This window comes from Myotis nattereri (genome assembly GCF_964212035.1).
Source record: "Myotis nattereri genome assembly, chromosome: 8".
NCBI lineage: Eukaryota > Metazoa > Chordata > Mammalia > Chiroptera > Vespertilionidae > Myotis > Myotis nattereri.
In genome coordinates this window covers 42,882,250-42,900,940 of record NC_138083.1, presented here as the reverse complement: position 1 = coordinate 42,900,940, position 18,691 = coordinate 42,882,250, and the positions used below count along the sequence as shown (strand labels likewise).

The 18,691-nt window shown below is 50.1% G+C and overlaps 1 protein-coding gene and 1 pseudogene across 2 annotated transcripts in view; one reads left to right on the top strand and one right to left on the bottom strand.

Moving 5' to 3' along the window:
• The first annotated feature begins 722 nt into the window (after positions 1-722).
• Positions 723-1,930, top strand: LOC308522925 (fructose-bisphosphate aldolase A-like; annotated as a pseudogene). The gene is made up of 2 exons: positions 723-1,713; positions 1,892-1,930. The product of its transcript is annotated as a fructose-bisphosphate aldolase A-like (transcript).
• Positions 1,931-3,869: 1,939 nt separating this feature from the next.
• The window catches only part of LOC308523309 (O-acyltransferase like protein-like), a gene marked incomplete at its 5' end in the record, with an annotated part of 46,518 nt that continues 31,696 nt past the window's right edge, over positions 3,870-18,691 (bottom strand). Inside the window, 8 exons of the mRNA XM_081097116.1 lie at positions 3,870-4,391; positions 4,688-4,830; positions 6,146-6,332; positions 6,845-6,977; positions 8,704-8,817; positions 10,346-10,425; positions 11,992-12,157; positions 17,481-17,582. Coding sequence (XP_080953242.1) covers positions 4,257-4,391; positions 4,688-4,830; positions 6,146-6,332; positions 6,845-6,977; positions 8,704-8,817; positions 10,346-10,425; positions 11,992-12,157; positions 17,481-17,582 — 1,060 coding nt within the window. The 3' untranslated portion in view covers positions 3,870-4,256. The remainder of the gene's footprint in view (positions 4,392-4,687; positions 4,831-6,145; positions 6,333-6,844; positions 6,978-8,703; positions 8,818-10,345; positions 10,426-11,991; positions 12,158-17,480; positions 17,583-18,691) is intronic.

The window sequence follows — 18,691 nt, the reverse complement described above, 5'->3', positions numbered from 1 at the left end:
GGAAACCTATTCTGGTCCTCATGACATTTGAAATTTCCCAGTAGCCTGGCCATTTAAGAGGAAACCATGAATACTCTTTGGCTCTTGTAATTCACAGTTCAACAAGTCCAAGGTTTCTAAGCTTCGGGTGAGTTTCAACAGGGCAGTGGGCCCTGCACTGATCTCTAAGTGCTGCCCTCTTGTGGTCGCCTGAACACATGCCGCTCGTGTTCTGGAGTCTGCACATCTTCAAATCACAGGGAACAGAGCCCAGGAACTGACTGCTCCCACCAAAGGGGGAAAGGTGCTGCAGGCTTGCCACACTTAGATGCTTCCAAAGGATTACAACCATTGCTTTATAAATACATATTTTTTTATTGACTTCAGAGAGGAAGGGAGAGGGAGAGAGAGATAGAAACATCAATGATGAGAGAGAATCATTGATTGGCTGCCTCTGCACACCCCCTACTGGGGATGGAGCCCACAATCTGGGCATGTGCCTTGACTGGGAATTGAACCCTGACCTCTGGTTCATAGGTCGATGCTCAACCATTGAACCAAGCCAGCTGGGCACAACCATTGCTTTAATGACTGTTGCTTTATCAGTGTTCTGTGCACAGAAGAGGTAAGAGAGAGTGATGACCTCCGCATTCGCTCCTCCTGCCTCTTGCCCGGCCTGCCCGCCGCCCGCCGCCACAACACCGCCAAACCCGTCCCTCCTGTGCCAGGCACTGATTGGCACCATGCCCTACCAATACCCAGCGCTGACCCCGGAGCAAAAGAAGGAGCTATGTGACATTGCTTGCCGCATCATGGCTCCGGGCAAGGGCATCCTGGCTGCAGATGAGTCCACTGGGAGCATTGCCAAGTGACTGCAATCCATTGGCACTGAAAACACCGAGGAGAACCGGTGCTTCTGCTGCCAGCTGCTGCTGACTGCCGATGACCGAGGGAATCCCTGCATCGGGGGTGTCATCCTCTTCCACGAGACACTATCAGAAGACAGATGATGGGTGTCCCTTCCCTCAAGTTATCAAATCCAAGGGTGGTGTTGTGAGCATCAAGGTAGACAAGGGCGTGGATACCCTTGGCAGGAACAAATGGTGAGACTACTACCCAAGGGCTGGATGGGCTGTCTGACCGCTGTGCCCAGTACAAGAAAGACGGAGCTGACTTTGCCAAGTGGCGCTGTGTGCTGAAGATTGGGGAACACACCCCTCAGCCCTTGCCATCATGGAAAATGCCAACGTTCTGGCCCGTGATACCAGCATCTGCCAGCAGAATGGCATCGTGCCCATCGGGGAGCCTGAGATCCTCCCTGATGGGGACCGTGACTTGAAGCACGGTCAGTATGTAACTGAAAAGGTGCTGGCTGCTGTCTACAAGGCTCTGAGTGACCACCACATCTGCCTGGAAGGCTCCTTGCTGAAGCCCAATATGGTCACCCCAGGCCATGCCTGTACCCAGAAATTTTCTAAGGAGGAGATTGCCATGGCAACTGTCACTGCGCTGTGCCGCACAGTGCCCCCCGCTGTCGCTGGGATCACCTTCCTATCTGGAGGTCAGAGTGAGGAGGAGGCATCCATCAACCTCAATGCAATCAGCAAGTGCCCCCGGCTAAAGCCCTGGGCCTTGACCTTCTCCTACAGCCGAGCCCCGGAGGCCTCTGCTCTGAAGGCCTGGGGTGGAAAGAAGGAGAACCTGAAGGCTGCCCAGGAGGAATATGTCAAGCAGGTGTGGGGGAGGAGAGCCAGCTCCACACTAAAGGGAATGGCAGGGCCCAGGCCCACAAGGCAAGCGAGACATCCCTGGACTCTCCCGAACCACTGGGAGGAATTGAAGGGGGCGGAGTGCCTTCTCCTCTGTGCTGGAGGGATCCCGTGCTGCTGATGTGACCTATGTGTACCCACAGGCTGGTATGTGGACATGGAACGTGGATTTCGGGATTTAGGAAGAATTAGAGGAGCTGCCCATCAATGGATGCTTTACTCAGCTGGCCCTGCTGCCTTTAGAAATGTGTTTGACTTTATTATTAGACAAACTTCAAGCACATACAAAAATGGAGGAAATAGTATAATGAGGTCCCATTAGCAAATTATAACTACATCACCAATCTTGTTTCCTCTGTCCCACTTCCTGCCAATGTTATTTTGAGGTAAATACCAGATTTCTATGTCATTTTGTCCATAAATACTTCAGTATGCATCTAACAGATGAGGACTTTTCTTTGAAAAAACAACCACAATACCATTATCACATTAAAAAATGAATGTCTTTAATATCATCAAACACCAGGCAGTGCTCAAATGTCCATCTGTCTCATAAATGTTACATGCTTTTTTAGTTTGTTTTAGAATCCAAGTTAGTAAGGTCAACGCAGGCTGTAAGTCCTCAACTTCTGTGTTGAATAATGTTTTGAAACAAAATCTAGAACAAAATTGAACTTCTCTATCCCAACTCTGTTTTATGAAATTGCCATCGTGAGGAGGGTATTTTTTTTTTCCTTATAAAAAAGAACTCCCGAAAGCTATGTTAGTAATTGCAAAGCTATTTCCAAAGGCCCCGGGTTTCTAGCCTCATAACTGGAAGCACTTGGCGGTCTGAGTGCCCAGCAAGGTTGGCAGGCGAGTCATTTCCCGCTGGGGACCTTCTGGATTGCCGCGTTCCTCCGGTAAATGCCTCCCCGTCTCCTCTGAGGTCTAAGTCAGTGTTCATGTGCCGAACCAGCCACCAGGGGGCTCCCGAGGAACTCGATGAACTTCAGAGTTTCCCTAAAACCCACCTTTGTGCGTTTTATTTGCTTTTTAACACAGACTGAACTCGCCAGGGTGCGGCTTGTCTCCTCCTTCCGGTCCAATTCTGCCCGCAGAAGAGACCGGGCCTCAGGGAGAGGTGGCTTGTTCCCCGAGGCTGGCTGGGAAAGGACACGGTGAGCTGTCCATCGCTCTGTCCAAGGATTTGAGGTTTGCAACCCCTTGCCCCTCAGTGGTCCTCCCTGAATAGCCACTTGATGGCAGAGAACATACACAGGGGGTTAGGGGGAGGGAAGCAATATGAGTTAATAAGCTCCCTGTAGCCTTATGATTTTTATTAAATTTTTCGATTATTGGGGACACAGAGAGTGTTGCTATAAGCATCGTTGGACATGTAGGTAGGGGTGGTTAACGTGAAATTACACCCTCAGGAGGAAACCTGGGCCTCCAGGTTCTCCATCTGGCCTCACCAGTCCCTCCCCGTCTCTAGGTCTCAGTGCTGGAAACTGAGGGGGTGGGGGCAGAAGCGGCTTGCTAGGGGCCCCCCTCTCCATTGGGAGTTTTTGTTGGAGGAAGATATCAGTTTGCTAGAAGTCATTTAAAATGACAGAAAGGTATGGCCTCACTATTCTGGAAGGCTAGAAGTCCTAAGGCAGGGGGTCGCAGGTCCATGCTGTCCTGGGGGGCTCCCGGGAGAAGCCTTCCTGGAGTCATCTAGCTTGTTTGGCGGCCATCCTTGGGGTTCCTTGGCTTGTAGATGACCATCTTCTCCCTGTACCCCATCTTCCCTCTGCGCGTTTCTATCTCTGGGGCCAGATGTCCCTTTTCAGAAGCACACAAGTCATATTGGATTAGGGCCAGCCCCACCCATGGCCTCATTAATGGGATCACTGCTGTAAAGGCCCTATCTCCAAATAAGGCCTCATCCTAATATACTAGGGGGATTAGAATTTCACATCTTTTTGCGGGGAGATACAAGTTAACCCATCATAGGACCACGTTGTAGAAAAGATAATGTTTGGAAGACTTGTAACAACACACCCACGAACTGTGCTCGCTAGTGGGCCACACCATCCTGAGGATCCAAAAAGTTATGAGTCTACAAAGGTATGAGGATAACACAGAAGCTACTATGATGAGGAGAACTACAGTGTGATTTTAATAAGGAACGTTAGCATTTTAACAACCAAATCACATCCTATTCACTATATTTGATGTTTTTCTGTGATCACTAATATAGAAAATAAATACAGGATGAGTCCATAAATATCCAGAATATTTTTTGCTAAAAAACACATCAAAGGGTAATTATTATGCTACTGAACAGATGATCATAGAACTCTTTTATATACTAAATACTTAGAACTCTTTTATAGATTAAATACAGGGAACTTCATACTATAAACATCCACAAAATCAGCTTCACGCCCCTTTTCAGAAACTCACCCATTTGTTACATAAACGAGGCCACCCCTGCTTTTGCCCTTCACCACCACAAAAGGGCCTTCCGTCTTTGGGGTTTGACTAGGCCGTTCCTGGCCCTTCAGGTATCGGGCCCAGGAGGCACTGCTTCAGTTCCTGACACGGTTTCTCAATGAAGAGCGTCAGGGCCAGCCCAGCGACGAAGGTCAGCAGACAGTGTCCAGAGAAAAGATAGAACTGGAGAGAAAGAGGGCACAGTGGGCACACTCTTACTACAGGAGTCCTCCTGTGTTTGGATCTTAAAGTGTACCATCCCGGCTGTGTGGAACGCATCTGAGACAAACAGCCCTGAACATTAACAAATAAAATAAATAAAGCAAAGATATTATCCTGTGCAGAAGCCCTCCCTCAAACAAGACAAAGAACAATAGGCTCCCAGCCACAACAACAGGCTCCTCACAAAGCGAATAGTGTTGTTTTGTTGCCCCGGAGAGAACAGCTGGGAGGCTGCAGAGCTGGGCGGGGAGACTCACCATGTTGGTGTCCGTGTAGTGAATGAGCGTCTCCTGGAGGCCGTTGTAGAGGATGATGACGATGGGATGCACCAAGTAGCAGGCGTAACTGATGCTGGCCAGGAAGCTCCACATACCACAAGCAAGCAGCTGGTTTACCAGACCTGCAGGGAACAGGCCTCGAGAGTCATCGCCGCTCCCTCGGGTGCTGCCCCTAAGTCTGCGGACTCCTTCTAAGAAGATCTTCATTCATTATCATTTTTAAGAGAACGCACCCCCCAAAAAACCACCCAACTTCCAATTGTAGGAAGATGAAAATGTAAGAAATGCTAATATTGAGTTTACAGGCAGTTTACTTCCTTCCTGTGGACTTGACCCCTGAGCACAGAACATCCACATGCATAACAAGGGGCGGAGTCCTCTCACTAGCCTGGGCCCGGTTCCGGGTGCAGCCACACGAACTGCGGGGCCTTAGGACCAGGCAGTGGACATGCCAGCCTCAGATTCTTCGTCCATTATTGAGCAGCTTGCATTTGGTCAACTTCTAGGTCCCTTTCAGGACAAATATTCCATAACTTGGGTCCCGAAGAATTCTTATTCCTTTAGAATGGGCCCATCTACCATTCAAGACTGAGGGCCACTGCTGCCGGCGCCGGGGCACCAGGAAGCTTTTAACTGAAGGCGTAACATGGGCAGCTCAACAGAATCAGACCTTGAACAGAGCAAGACCCGCACGGCCAGCTTTGGCAATGACTGCAGATGATGCAAAAGGTGGTTCGGGCCATCGGGATCCCTTCTCGTCCTGAGCATCTGAATTAAGCTCTTCTTCAAACATTCTTTTCTAGATACACTTTTCCGAAGGTCATCGCATGGACACACATTTTCTAAATATTTATCTAACTCATCCCCCGCCCCGCCCCCACATTAACCTACTAGTCTTGTCATTTGCTGACACCTCAGCACCCAGTTCCCACTGTGTGCCAAGTAGAGAGAAAGGGAAGGGCCATCGGTGCACAGATACTTCTCATCTGAACAAACCCCTTTCTTTCCACTTAGGCCCCCTTTTTGCTTGATTTCCTGCGAGGTGACGCCGGCCTCAGCAGGAGCAGTCTCCAGGGCCATCAGAGGGCTGGGACCTCGGTGGCTGTTCCGTCTCTTCTCCCAGATGAGCTCACCGAGGCCCGGGCGGGTGCCCCCAGAACTCGTGCGCCCTGCACTGGGGTTGCTTTCCTCATGACCCTGCCTGCTCTCTTCCGACTTCTAAACCAGCTTCATTGGAGAGGCTGCACATTTCCTCCCCGAACCTGCATTTGTTCATAAGCCGGTGTCAAATCTCAAACAGAACATGTGGGGTTTTCCCAAGGATACAGACGAGTGCAGGTTTCAGATCCATTCACCAGCAAACCAAAGCCCCTCTGTGCACACGGTTTTCGCATTTGTCACCTTTAAAGGGCCAGTGTGAGCACACGAACGTCATACCTCCATAGCCTTCGTGACAGGCGAACACGACCCAGCCCACGGCCACCGCCCACAGGCTCCGGTGCACGGCCTGGTAGACAGCAGCGGCCACTGAAGGGGTGGCAGAGGTGTCGTCCACTGCGTACGCCACAGCGACCACGGCGAGCAGGCTGGACAGGGAGCAAGTCCACCCGAGCAGAGCCTGCACCTACAGGGCAGGGAACGATGCCGCTCACAGCCCCCTGGAGCACCGCACGTTTCCTTCTCCACACTAACTTCCTCTTTTTGTACTATTGCTGTCACGTTAGGTGTCTATTTATAAACCTCAATCAGTACCCACATTTGACTAAATGGCAGGTTCAGATTAGTGGTTGTGAGGGTTAGGGTTGGGGCGGGGCAGGGGAGGGGGGTGGCCATGGAGAGGCGGCACAAGGCAGGTCTTTGTGGTGACAGAGGAGTCCTGTGCTTTGACTGTGGTGGTTGGTGGTCACACAAACTCACACACGTGCTACAACTGCACAGCCCTGTCACCCATACATAAGTGAGTGCCCAGGACGCCAGGGATCGAAGGCCCGTGGATGTACCCATGTCGGTTTCTTGGTTGTGACGATGGACTATAGTGGGGGAACTTGGGTCAAGGGGACACAGTGCTGTTTTTGTCACTCGCGACGGCTCTCAGATCATATTTAAAGGAAAATTAACTGAGAAAAGGAGGCTCACCTTGGTTTTGAGAATGTTTGCCTGGTGGTTTTGGTGCATGAAAAGGCTCAGAAAGACGCCCGCAAGGAATGGCCCGATTCGGCAATAGGGCTTAGTGTAGTACTCCGAAAAATACAGCACAGTCGCATTTTCACTGAATAACACAAGGAAATAAGACAAAAGGCTAAGTTTGATCTGGACCTGAAAAGGGGAGTCTCTCAGATGCCCATTGAGTCCATCAGCCGACCCAAAGTGAAATTTGGGGTACCTTTGTTCATTTCCTAAGTAACGACCCACACAGGGACCTCATGATCCTGCTGTGGGCCACAGCTGCCTTGCTAAGATTCCAAATTGCCGTGGGCCCCTCCTCCCTGGATCCCAAGGAAATATGACAGTGGTCTTCATTTTCAATAGTTGTTTCTGGTGGCTGGTATGTCAGGATGACTCGGAAAACATGGTTCTCAGAAGTGAACCTCTTCTGAAAGAAGTGAATCCCTTCCTGGGAGCTCGTACAGAATTCGATTGCCTGGGCCATACCCCAGTGATTCCACTGGTCTGAGATGGCCCTTTCTGGGAGCATCAGTGGGAATTAAGAGGCCCCAGGGGACTCCCATGTCCCTCATGTGCGTTCAGAGCTGAGAACCACTGGGGGAGAGGGGGCAGCCACCTCTCCGTCACCTGGCCACACCCACAGAAGACAGTGACATGATGGAAGGGCATGATGCTCCCCTAGTTAAAAGACCTAGGGTGTCTGGCCAGTGTGGCTCAGCAGTTGAGTGTTGACCCAGGAACCAAGAGATCACTGGTTTAATTCCTGGTCAGGGCACATGCCCCAGTTATGGGCTCATTCCCCAGTAGGGGTCATGCAGGAGGCAGCTGATCGATGATGTTTCTGTCTTATAGATGTTTCTATCTTTCTATCCTTCTCCCTTCCGCTCTCTCTAAAAATCAATAAAGGGGAAAAAATTTAAAGGCCTATGGGGTAGTCATTCATCCCACTCACAAATTCATATTGAGCACTTATGTGCCAGGGATGGTTCTAGGTTATTTGACATCAGGTGGCCAGCAAACGCTGCTCTGAGAAGGTGACATTTACACAAACACCTGCAGGAAGTGAAGGAGCCAGCCCTGCCAAGATCTAGATTCTAAAGGAAAAGCACTCCAGTGTCAGGGAACAGCGAGTGCAGAGGCCCTGGGGAGGGAGCATGGTTGGTGTGTGGACGTAAGGAGGTCAGTGTGGCTGGTTCAGCATCGGCAGGTAGGGGAGTGAGGGGGGAGGTCAGACAGGGATTCTGCTTTGAGAGAATGGATGGTGATTGGAGGAACTTGAGTAGATGGCTGACAGGATCTGATTTTCATTTGCATCACTGACTGCTGCACTGAGACTGGATCAGCAGGTAATTGCACCCGTTTATCCTGTGTAATGCACAGGGTGGTCATAAAGACATACTTCATCAGGGAAGCAATATAGCCTTATGTGTAGGGTCCCAGGTTCAGCTCACACCTGTGCCCGGTACTAGCTGTGTGACCTTGAAGGGGTAACCCCAACTGCCTCAAGTTTCAGACTCTCCAGCGACAAAACCCCCCAGCAGCAGTTGGCCACTGGAGGAGAAACACAAGATGGCCACGTGGGGGTGCTCCTTTCCTCCGAGAAGCACTTCAGCGGCCAGAGGACCCCTGGGCAAGTTGAAAGGTTCAGAAGATCGGAAACAAAAGTGCCATCAACTTTCCCATCCGGGCTGAACACGCCCCGCCCGGTTTTTCCACACCCGCTGTGCACAGGGCAAACAGCCTGGCATTCGTCCCCCAGTCCTCCCTGGGAGGTCCTGGCGTGCCCAGGCCAGGCAAGGCGCAGAGCCGGGCCGGCTGGGAACGGTTACCTTGCTTCTGACGGAGCTGCCACGGGGAGGTCATGAGCCAGTGTGAGCAAAGCAGTGGCAGTGAAAGATGCCAAGAACAGCGCGGCCCCGAGGAGGACAAGGGCATGTTTACTTCTGCAGAGAAGAGGGGACATTGACAAGAGTGCTCTTCAGTTTCCTTCACCGCAGAATCTGTGGACAGGAAAGACTTGCAACCCTGGCAAAGGCAAGGCCTGCCTTTGAGAGAGGCTGGCATGGGGCAGCTGAGGCTGAGGGGGGTTGAGGGGGGCTTAGGGGGGCGAGAGGTCTATTTACTTAAAAAATAAAATAATCTAGGGAAACACTTGTGTCATAAAACCATTAAAAGGAAGATACTAAAGTGTATGTGCAGAATCCTTTCATGCATAAGAAGCCGTGCAGAAAAAGATCGGAAGGATAAACACCAAAATATGGACAGCGAATTCACATCTCCTTGAGGGAGGAATCGGGTCCAGGGCAATTGTGTTCCCCTCTCTTCATCCTAGTGTTTTCTCCAATGTCCTTAATTTTTTTTTTTTTTTAATCTTTACCCAAGGTTATTTTTTCCATTGATTTTTAGCGAGAAAGAGGAAGGGAGGGGAAGAGACAGAAAGAAACACCAGTTTATCCTGTGTAATAGACAGGGTGGTTATAAGGGAGAATTGTTTGACATGCTTCACTAGGGAGGCAAAATTGCATAGTGTGTAAGGTCCTAGGTTCAGCTCACACCCATGCCACTTACTAGCCATGTGACCTTGAAGGGTTAACCCAAATGTGTCTCTCAAATCAATGTGTGAGAGAGAGACATCAATTGGTTGCCTCCTGCATGTCCCCGACCAGGGCCGGGAGCCTTCTACCCAGGCACATGCCCTTGACCGGAATCAAACCCGGGACCCTTCAGCCTGCAGGCTGACCCTCTATCCATTGAGCCAAACCGGCTAGGGCCCAATGCCCTTAAATTTAACAAAAGAGAAGAATACATCTTTTAAAATGTGGCATGGATAATGCACACACCTTCAGTTTCTCCGTGAATGACTGAAGCCCTAGTTTAGAGTTTTTCTAAAACTAACAAAAATTCAGGTGATAAATCACCCACGTGGAGAAGCGGGCACACAGATGGATTGCTTGGGGCGCTGTAAATTCCTTCACTCTTTCCGGAGAGCCATCTCCTGGTATGTCACAAAATTGTTCCTACCTTTTGACATAGTAATCCCACTTGCATATATGTCCCCAAGGAAATAACTAAGAGAAAGAGTAGTGTGCTCCAAGGAACTCGTTGTCATCCATAGTCATGAAGAATTGGAAACAATCTGGATGCCCTAACCTTCAAACTGGCATTTCATCCTAACACTGACAAGTATGCAGGTCATGCCAACATGTGGAAATGTTTATATGAAGAGTTACATGGAAAACGCTGAGCACGAGATGTTGCACACACATGGACCATAGCTCTGCACAAACACGGACTGCTGTGTGTAGGACCAAGATTGGGGGCAAAGGTAAACAGTGCAGGATTTCATGCTGCAAACTCATCTGAGAAGTTCTTATCCCAGATTTTAAAAGCTGCTCTCCCCAGACCTGGAGCACTCTCCTGGAATTTTGTGGGAAAGGGCACAGAGGGAGGAAACATGTCCCAATGCCTCACTTTCCATGGACGAAGACGATGACCGGCGTTGTGAGGTGGAAATGGAAGTCATTGGCCAGGTACCACGTCCAGCCGTTGCACTGGAAAGAGAGCAAAGGTTACTTCTCTCTGCCATTTACCAGGTCTGCCTCCCACCAGGAGAGGAGTTCAGTAGGCAGGTGGGGATTTCCATGGAAGAGAGAGGAATAGTGAGTTACAGGAATCTCACATACCTCATCTCATCTCATCTTTGTAATAAGCCTGTATGGTAGGTTCCAGTTTACAAAATGGAAATGGAGTTTTCTCTATTGTTTACAAAAGAAAACAATAAGATCGAATCTCTTAGGACAGCTGTGGGAACGAAACTGTATCGTGTTACACAGATGCAAGGAATAATTACTGTTATGGTGCGGTTGGAGTCAGGCTCGCTGCTGCTCTCTCTTCTGTGCCTCGCCCCCTTCCCTCCCCCACTCTAGGAGGAGAGAATGCGTCCTTTTAGAACGGAGGCCTGGCTCCAGACGAGTTATGTGGGAAACCCAGGGTTCCCACGCATGACTGACAAGGGATCGTCTGGCCAAAGCCACATCTTTCATCACTTACCTGTCTGTGTGAAATGAGGCTGCTACCTATACTTCTTCTTCAATGTCAGGACATTCCTGGGGGCATCCTCTCCAGCGCTTCAGCAATTAAGGGCACCTTGGTCTCCCTCCCACCCCCTCTGTCCAAGGGAGACCAAATTTACTCAACAGAAGCGACAGCTTTCCTGTCCCGCCTGGAGACAAGTTCCCTGGTAGGGAATTTGCAAGGCCCTCACACCTCTGCTTCCAAGACCTAGGGCGGGTTTCACCTCTGCGAGGCGACTGGCTGATGTCTTTGTCACTGATTCCCACACATGGCCCAAGCCAGTCTGCAGCTAGGAAGACAGCCCAGGCTCTCTGTCCTCCATGGGGCCTGGCACAGACCTGGGCCCACCTGAAGGCAGTTGGGTGGTAATGCATGCCCGTCAAAGCTGCTGGGCACTTGTGTATCGAGGGCAGCTTCTGATTGGAAAGTGTTTATGTGCGTGATTAGCCCCACGCTAGGGATTCTTCCTTCAGCTGCACTTCCAAGGCACACGCCACATCAGTGGCACGATTTCATCACAGCCGCCTCACTTGCATTTGCTCCCAGGTCATCGTGGGCGAATTAGGGCTTTAAGGAAGCCAAAAGCAACGCATACAAATGTTGCTCGGTCAGACCTGGCTTGAAATGGAATGGAATGTATGATGGTGAGGGCGCGGTGCAATGTTCCACCCGTTACAGGCTCTCCATGTGGAGGTGAAGAAACTGTCCTTTCCCCCCGGGGCAGCATGGGCTGGACAGGAACCGGGATGGGGCAGGGTCACCTGCGTTGCGGACATGCACGTGGATGGCTGGTCCCTCGGCGCCCACTACCCTGCTTCCTCCCCCTGCTTCTCCCAGCGACTGCCCTGCCAAGGCTGTTGCAGTCACCACCCTCCATCACAGGAGACTGGCCTCCCTGCCCACAGCCCACCTCCCTACAGCATCACCAGTACTCACTCCCAAGAATAGGCCAGGAAAAAGGGGACCAGACTCCTCAAGGTGGCCCTCGGGAAGACGCTGCCTTTGTGTCCATCCGCCCTTTGCAGCCAACACTCGGGACTCACCGCCTTCCGGACCAGCAGGAAGTCATTGAGCAGCAGCAAGTTCGTCCACCACGCTTGCCGGCAGTTGTCCAGGTGGAGCTTAGGCACCTCCCAGACAGGTCCCCAGGGAACCAGGGAGAACAATCCAACCAACAAGCACACGGAATACAGGTGAAGAGGCTGCAACCTGGTGGCAAAGAGCCAGGCGAGAGAAAGTGACTCCACAGTGCTCCCGTTCAGGAAAGGCGGGACTCATGGGCATGGGGGTAAGAGCCTCTGAAACAGTTCATACTGGGTGGGCCACCACCTCCCACCCACACCTCAAACACCCGTGGATTCAAAATCGTTTCTTGAGCACTTATTATGTGCTGGCACTGGTGCTGCTGATGCAAAACACTGTCCTTCACTGAGCAGGTTGTACAGGTCAGCCACCGAGCAAGGAACTTTGTAGATATTCCTAAACCTCAAAACGCCTATCGGGTAACTGTTACGTCTGTTTTACAGATGAAGTGGTAGCTCAGAGAAGTTCACCTGGCATCAGCCCCTCTGGATGAAAAGACCTTCCTCCACCCCTCTTCTCCTCGCTCCCTTCCTGGATTTATTTCTTCCGTCCTCCCCTCATACCCTTCCTCCTTCCAAGCGGATCTGAAGCCGCCACACAGGTGATGGATACGGCACCCAGTGTCTAGACCAGCACGTTCAATAGAAATAGAATTCCAGCCGCATCTGCCCCCGAAGTTCTAGTAGCCACATTTTTAAAAGTCAAAAGAAACAGGAACAATTCATCTTAATAATATACTTTATTTAGCCCAATAAATCCACATTCTTCTCATGTGAACAGGTAACCAATGTAGGAAATTATTGGGTTACTTCACATCCTCTTTTCTTTTCAAGTCTTTAGATTCCGGTGTGTGTTTTACTCGGGCAGCGTGTCTCAAGGGGCCAGGTGTCTGGTGGCCCCTACAGGACACGCAGTCTAGAGTTCCCACGGGAGGCTGTGCAGAGGGGCACGCGCAGTTCTGGGTGGGCTGCGGTCAGAGACGTCCTTTTAAAAAACGCATTGAAAAGTTCCGGGTAAGGCAAGGAGGGCAGAGCACATGGCCTTGCAGCACCTCCATCGCCTCGGTGGGGCGTCAGGGCTGGGTGGGTGTGACAGATGGGAAGGGCAGGACTGCTGGAGGTGCACCTGTGGGCCTCCTGTCCTCCCCACAGTGATAAAATCCCTCATAGGGAGTGTCCGGGAGGGCGGTGGGCATGCGGGGAGCAGGGCTGGAATTGCTGATCAAAGTCAGAGAGAAAGGGCACCGGCCTGTGCCAAGGGGCATCACCCAGGGCAGCTCAGATGGCAGCCACAAAGCCCTCCCTGGGTGCTGGGCCCTGCCAGGGTCAGCCATCAGACCCGCTGCCAGCAGCTGCTCCCACGGGCCTCCCTTCCCTCCATCTGTCTCCTCCCTTCCCCCGGGAGAGTAAGTTAGCCCCCTGCTCCCCTCAGAGGCAGAGCTCGGGTCAGATGTCCACAGGAGGGAGGGTGGGACCAACTGTGTCCCTGCCCAACCCTCCCTGGGGTGCTGGGGCAAACACAGCCTCTGGGCCGGGGCTGTGGGGCAGAGGCTGCGGGGTGGGCTGTGGCTGGAGAGGCGAGGCTTCAGGGGAAAGGACAAGAAGCATGTGCTGTGGTTTGTCTACATTTTTCTCACTGAGAAAATCACATCACTCCTCTCTTTCCTCTTCTACGGAAAACACAGGTGATGATTCCTTCAACGCTTTGAAGGAGGAGGAGGATTTCTGCCTCCTAAGATTTTTCTGAGAATTAAATAAGATCAGTAAGAAAATAGTTTGAAATGTTGAAAGCGTCATATAAATGTACACGGGCTTTGTTTTTTTCCGAACTTCCAGAGGATTGCAAGTCAGAGTAGGTTTTCAAAGCCTAAACTGCAATACTAGCCATGGGTGTCGAGGGCTGAGGAGCAGGGGTTCTCAGACCTGGTGGGTGGGAAGGTGAACTGGAAAACGTCCACCAAGATGTTAGCTGCACCAAACCAGCAATTGCACTAGTAGGAATTCATCTGCAAACATCCTATATAATAAAAGGCCAGCGACCATAAGTGTAATGACCGGAATGACTGCTCGACCAGTTGCCATGAGGTGCATTGACCACCTCTCAGTCCCTTCCCCCACCTTCCCTTCCCTTACCCCCCCGCCCCCCACCCCTACAGGCTCCAATTGCAGCATGGCGAACAGGGAAGCATGGGCTAACAGAGGTGAGTGGCTGAGGGGAGGGACTGGCAAGCGAGTGAACTGCAGACCTCTTGGTCCCTCCCCCCAGCCCTCAGGGAAGTGGAGCCATGCTGCAATCAGAGAACAACAGCAAACGGGTCGGGGGTCAGGGAGCAGGGGGATAGCAGCAGCAGCAGAGAGGGACTGGGGACTGGCGAGCGGGCAGAAGATGGCCCTGATCGCAGGCTAGCCCTAGGGACCCTACTCGCACACGATTTTGTGTGCTGGGCCTCTAGTGTTCATATAATTGCACACATATGCACATGCATTGTATCATTGTTTGAAATAGCAAAAAACTTGGAAATGACCTTCAGTGATGGGGACAGGTCATGTGCATGATGGTCTACCCACACAGTGCCATCCCAGGCCACCTTTAAAATCAGTGAGGCGGGTCCTTGCATGCAAATAGAGGTGTGTGCCAATGTTAATCATGAAGTGGAAAGAGCTACATGGGAAAGAGTGTATAAAATATAGTATATAGTTTAATCCTATTCATAAAAAAAACACAGTGCATATAAATATATGGAAAGTCTCTGCAGGAATTCACAAGAAACTGTTAACAAAGGTGTCCTGTGGGAAGTGAGGCTGGAAGGAGGCCCCGTAATTTTAGTGTGTAACCATCTGTTATAGTTAGACATTTTTATCACAACCTATTTTTTAAAAACCCATTTTTTTTAATGTGGCTTCTCTTTGGAATAATCACAGTTTTAAGGGCCTGGAGCACCCACTCTCCTTGTTTCCATGAGATAAGCTCTGTGCTAATTTACCCCTAGAAGTTGGGTTTTTGCAGTTTCTTATAACTTGCAGTAGCTCCCGGCTGGTCCCCTGTCTCCTGCCCCTGCCCAGTGACAACCTATTCTCTGCCCTGCAGCCAGAGTGATGCTTGTGAAACGTACATCTGACCAGCCACTGCCTCCTGGAGTCCTCCAAAGCCTTTCTGCCTCAGGATGAAATGGAAAGTCCTGCAGGTGGCCACAGACACTGCAGGACCTGGGCTCACCTCTCTGACCTCATTCCCTCTGTTCTCCTCTCCAGCACCTCCGGCTCTTTGAGGTTCTTCAAACACACCAAGCATGCTCCCTCCTCGGGGCCTTTGCACCTGAACCCCTGAATGGACCCTTCTTCCCTACAGCATTTTCTTTGCTTAGAACATTCCTTTACTTCCTTCAAGGTTCTTGGCAAATGTCACCTTCCCCGGCCACCCTTACAGAGGAAGACCCTGTCTTACTTCCTTCTCCAAACTATCATCACCCACCTGTTAGAAATGTTTGCATATTGCAGCTGAATGTTGCCTATTGATTTGTCTATTGTCTTCTCCATCACTCACATGTGCATGGTTTATTAACTGCTAAATGCTCAGGGCTTAGCACAGCGCTTAGCACATAGGGGATCCTTGATAAACAGAGAGAGGGTGTGAACAAATGATCTTACTTCCACTCCTCTTGGAGGGAGGGAGGCAAGCAGTAAACCACTGAGCAGTAACAGAGAGCTGGCCAGCGTGAGTGAGAACAGCAAGGAGCAGGGCTGCTTTCTCACTGGGTTTACCTTGAAGAGGATGAGTTCAAACTCCGGGTTGGTGATGGGCCCCTCCCTTTTACACCAGTGCTGTCCCAGGTTGGGCTCCCTCTCTTCCTGGGCCAACCTGGCACTCTTCCAGACCTCCCGACCTCAAGAATGCCACCATCTGCCATGTTGCTCTGGCCAGAAAATGTGTCCTTGACTTGCCTTCTCTGCATTCCCGCTGCCCATCACCACTCTGACTCCTGCCCTCCTGCTAGTGCAGTAATTTACTCACTGGGGTCCTTGCCTCCATCGTGCCCCGTAATGCCTCACCACCCCTCGCCCCCCACCTTCAGCTCTCCCTGCCCCTCACCATGACTTCATCTGCCTCCTCGAGCCCCAGCTCCAGGGTCTTTCCTCTGAAGCAAGTTTACCAGGCGGAACACACCATGCCATTGACTCGCCCACTGCAAACCCTAACCTCCCATCTTATCACTGAGCCCTTGGCCTGCATCCAGCCCCTCTCCTCCACAAGACCTCAGGGCAAGGCAGGCTACTTGACCCAGTGCCACACACCCAAGTGATACTGACAGAAGCAGCGTTCTGTCCTCCCCAGGGTGAGGGCCAGACTTAATAGAGCTTGGAAGAAACCAGACATCCGGAGTGGAAAAGAATTACTAAAGGTCTACTCCTTAGCTTGTACTCATTCTTAGCCTATTTACAGGCAAAGTGAAAAGGTATAAATAACAATAACAACAGTAACAATGATAACTTACTTTTCTAAGTTCTTTACATACATTATCTCATTTAATCCTCACGAGAGGCCAGTGAAGTGATGCCATTACTCTCCCCACTTTTGAGATGAGAAAAGTCAAGCACAGAGAGGTTGGAACACTTGCTCAAAGCCACACAGCTGGCAAGTGACGGAGCCAGAATACAAGCCTGGCAAACAAACTAGAGAATCAGATCTTACCCACTCGATTTTATTAGCCCAGAAGACTGTTTCAACACTCTCCTTCCTATTTCATGAGAGTGTAGTGTGACAACAAGGGCATGGGTAATGAGTAATGAGAGCGGGGCTCTAGTTCAGCACCTAAGTGATTTAGAAAATATATAAAGGAAGGGATTGGGGTCCATGAGTTGAAGGTCCTTTTCCGCCTAAACGTAGACAGTCTCATTACACACCGGCCACTCCATCACACTGCTTTCGTATTTCGTCCCAATAGTGTCATCCTTCTGCTCCAACCAACTATGCATTCACAAGGATCACCAGCTGGCTTCCTTCTCAGCGGAATGACTATTGTCCCAAGGATGAACCAGCCCTTCTCCTGGTTGTATCTTATTTTATCTTTATTATTATCATTAGCACTCTTACTCACAGGATCCAATTACTACTAATTTACAGGAGCCATACAAATGCTCCTGTTGAATGTAGAGTCTATGAAAATCTGATGGTACGTTGATTGAAATCTGATGCCCATCAGTTAAGGAATAAGGATGTTTTTGCTGGTTTCATATACCTCAAATTTTATTAGGACCAATGCCATGAAAACTGGAATCTTCCACTGGCAAAAGCCATTAAACCAGCAAAAAACAACTGTATTTAAGGAAGAAAACGATTTCTTTCCATTTATTTTTCTTTAAACATTCTTTCAAAAAAGGGTTGAAGAATAAAAAAATCCTAAATTGTCACACAGCAATAGTAAATTGAGAAATTATATAAATAAACCTACCTTATAAGGCGACTAAAGTAGTATCTGAGTATAACTTTAGCAGTTATTCCTTTTTCTGAAGACTGCTGCATCTTTAAAAATGACCTCGCGCTTAACCAGCCACTGAGAGAAAGAGAAAAATAGGCACAGGAACTGTTTATCGGTGATAAAGCTCATTGGTTCATTAATCTGGTCTCCAAGTCAAAACAACAATCTTTTTTTTTTTCTTGCTTATGCTGCAAGCCCATGGCCATCCACTTTGGGGTCAGCCACTTTCTCACTGTGGACCCAGGCTGATGGGGCAGCCACTATCTCCAAGTTCACCAGTGATCATGCAGAGGACAGGAGCGCTCTGGAGGGCCTCGAACCAGCAACTACATGTCCTCACCCAGAAAGGACATGTTTAAAGCTCTCAGCATGATGGCAATACCAGGCACCATCGGTCAGACCTAGAGATGTGGCCCACCAACCGCAATGGCGCCAGGAAGTGGTATGTTGCCAACTGAGGGTGAAGAGCCAGGAATAGTCAGTGAACACTCCTGACTATTGTCCCAAGCATCAGCCAGTGGTCTCTTGCTGTAACACCACTAGGGTTGCTTTTGCTTTTGTTTCTGGAGCCATACCAAACCACTTTGCAATGGTTTTTGAGTGAATAATCAAATAGGTGAATAAACAGCCCAATTCGATAAAAGGGAAAATATTACCAACCCTGCTTACTCAATATGGAAATGAAGACTCGAAGACTGTTATGTGGGTTGCCCAAGATCCCAGTGAGAATCCTCAGCCAACATATCCTGATGACAAACTCATCACTCAGAACAGTCCACAGAAGAAACAGGATATGCCTCTGAGTTAGAATTTGATGGTAAGCAAGTTTGTGAGTTTCCCAACCTTTTGACTTTCATTCCAAGGATCCTATGGGTGTTTCCCTAAGGAACAAATGGCTTTCCTGTGCAAAAGGCCTTGTGTGTTGGGTGGGACTTGGAAGGGATCGGGGAGGGTTGGAGAATTCTTTATTCTCTGCCAATAGAAATGCAGCAAACAGTAGCCACTATAACAGGAACAGAATTTAAAGAGACAACTAAGAAAGAACGCTGAGATGGGGAATTTGGGCGGTGGATTCTGATTCTGGCCTCCTCTGAATTTCAGGAAAGAATCGGGGGCCTGAGCTAGTCTTTCCTTTCAGTGACTGGCTCCCTCTCCACCAGCGTGGTTGCTAAGCAAGGCCCGGG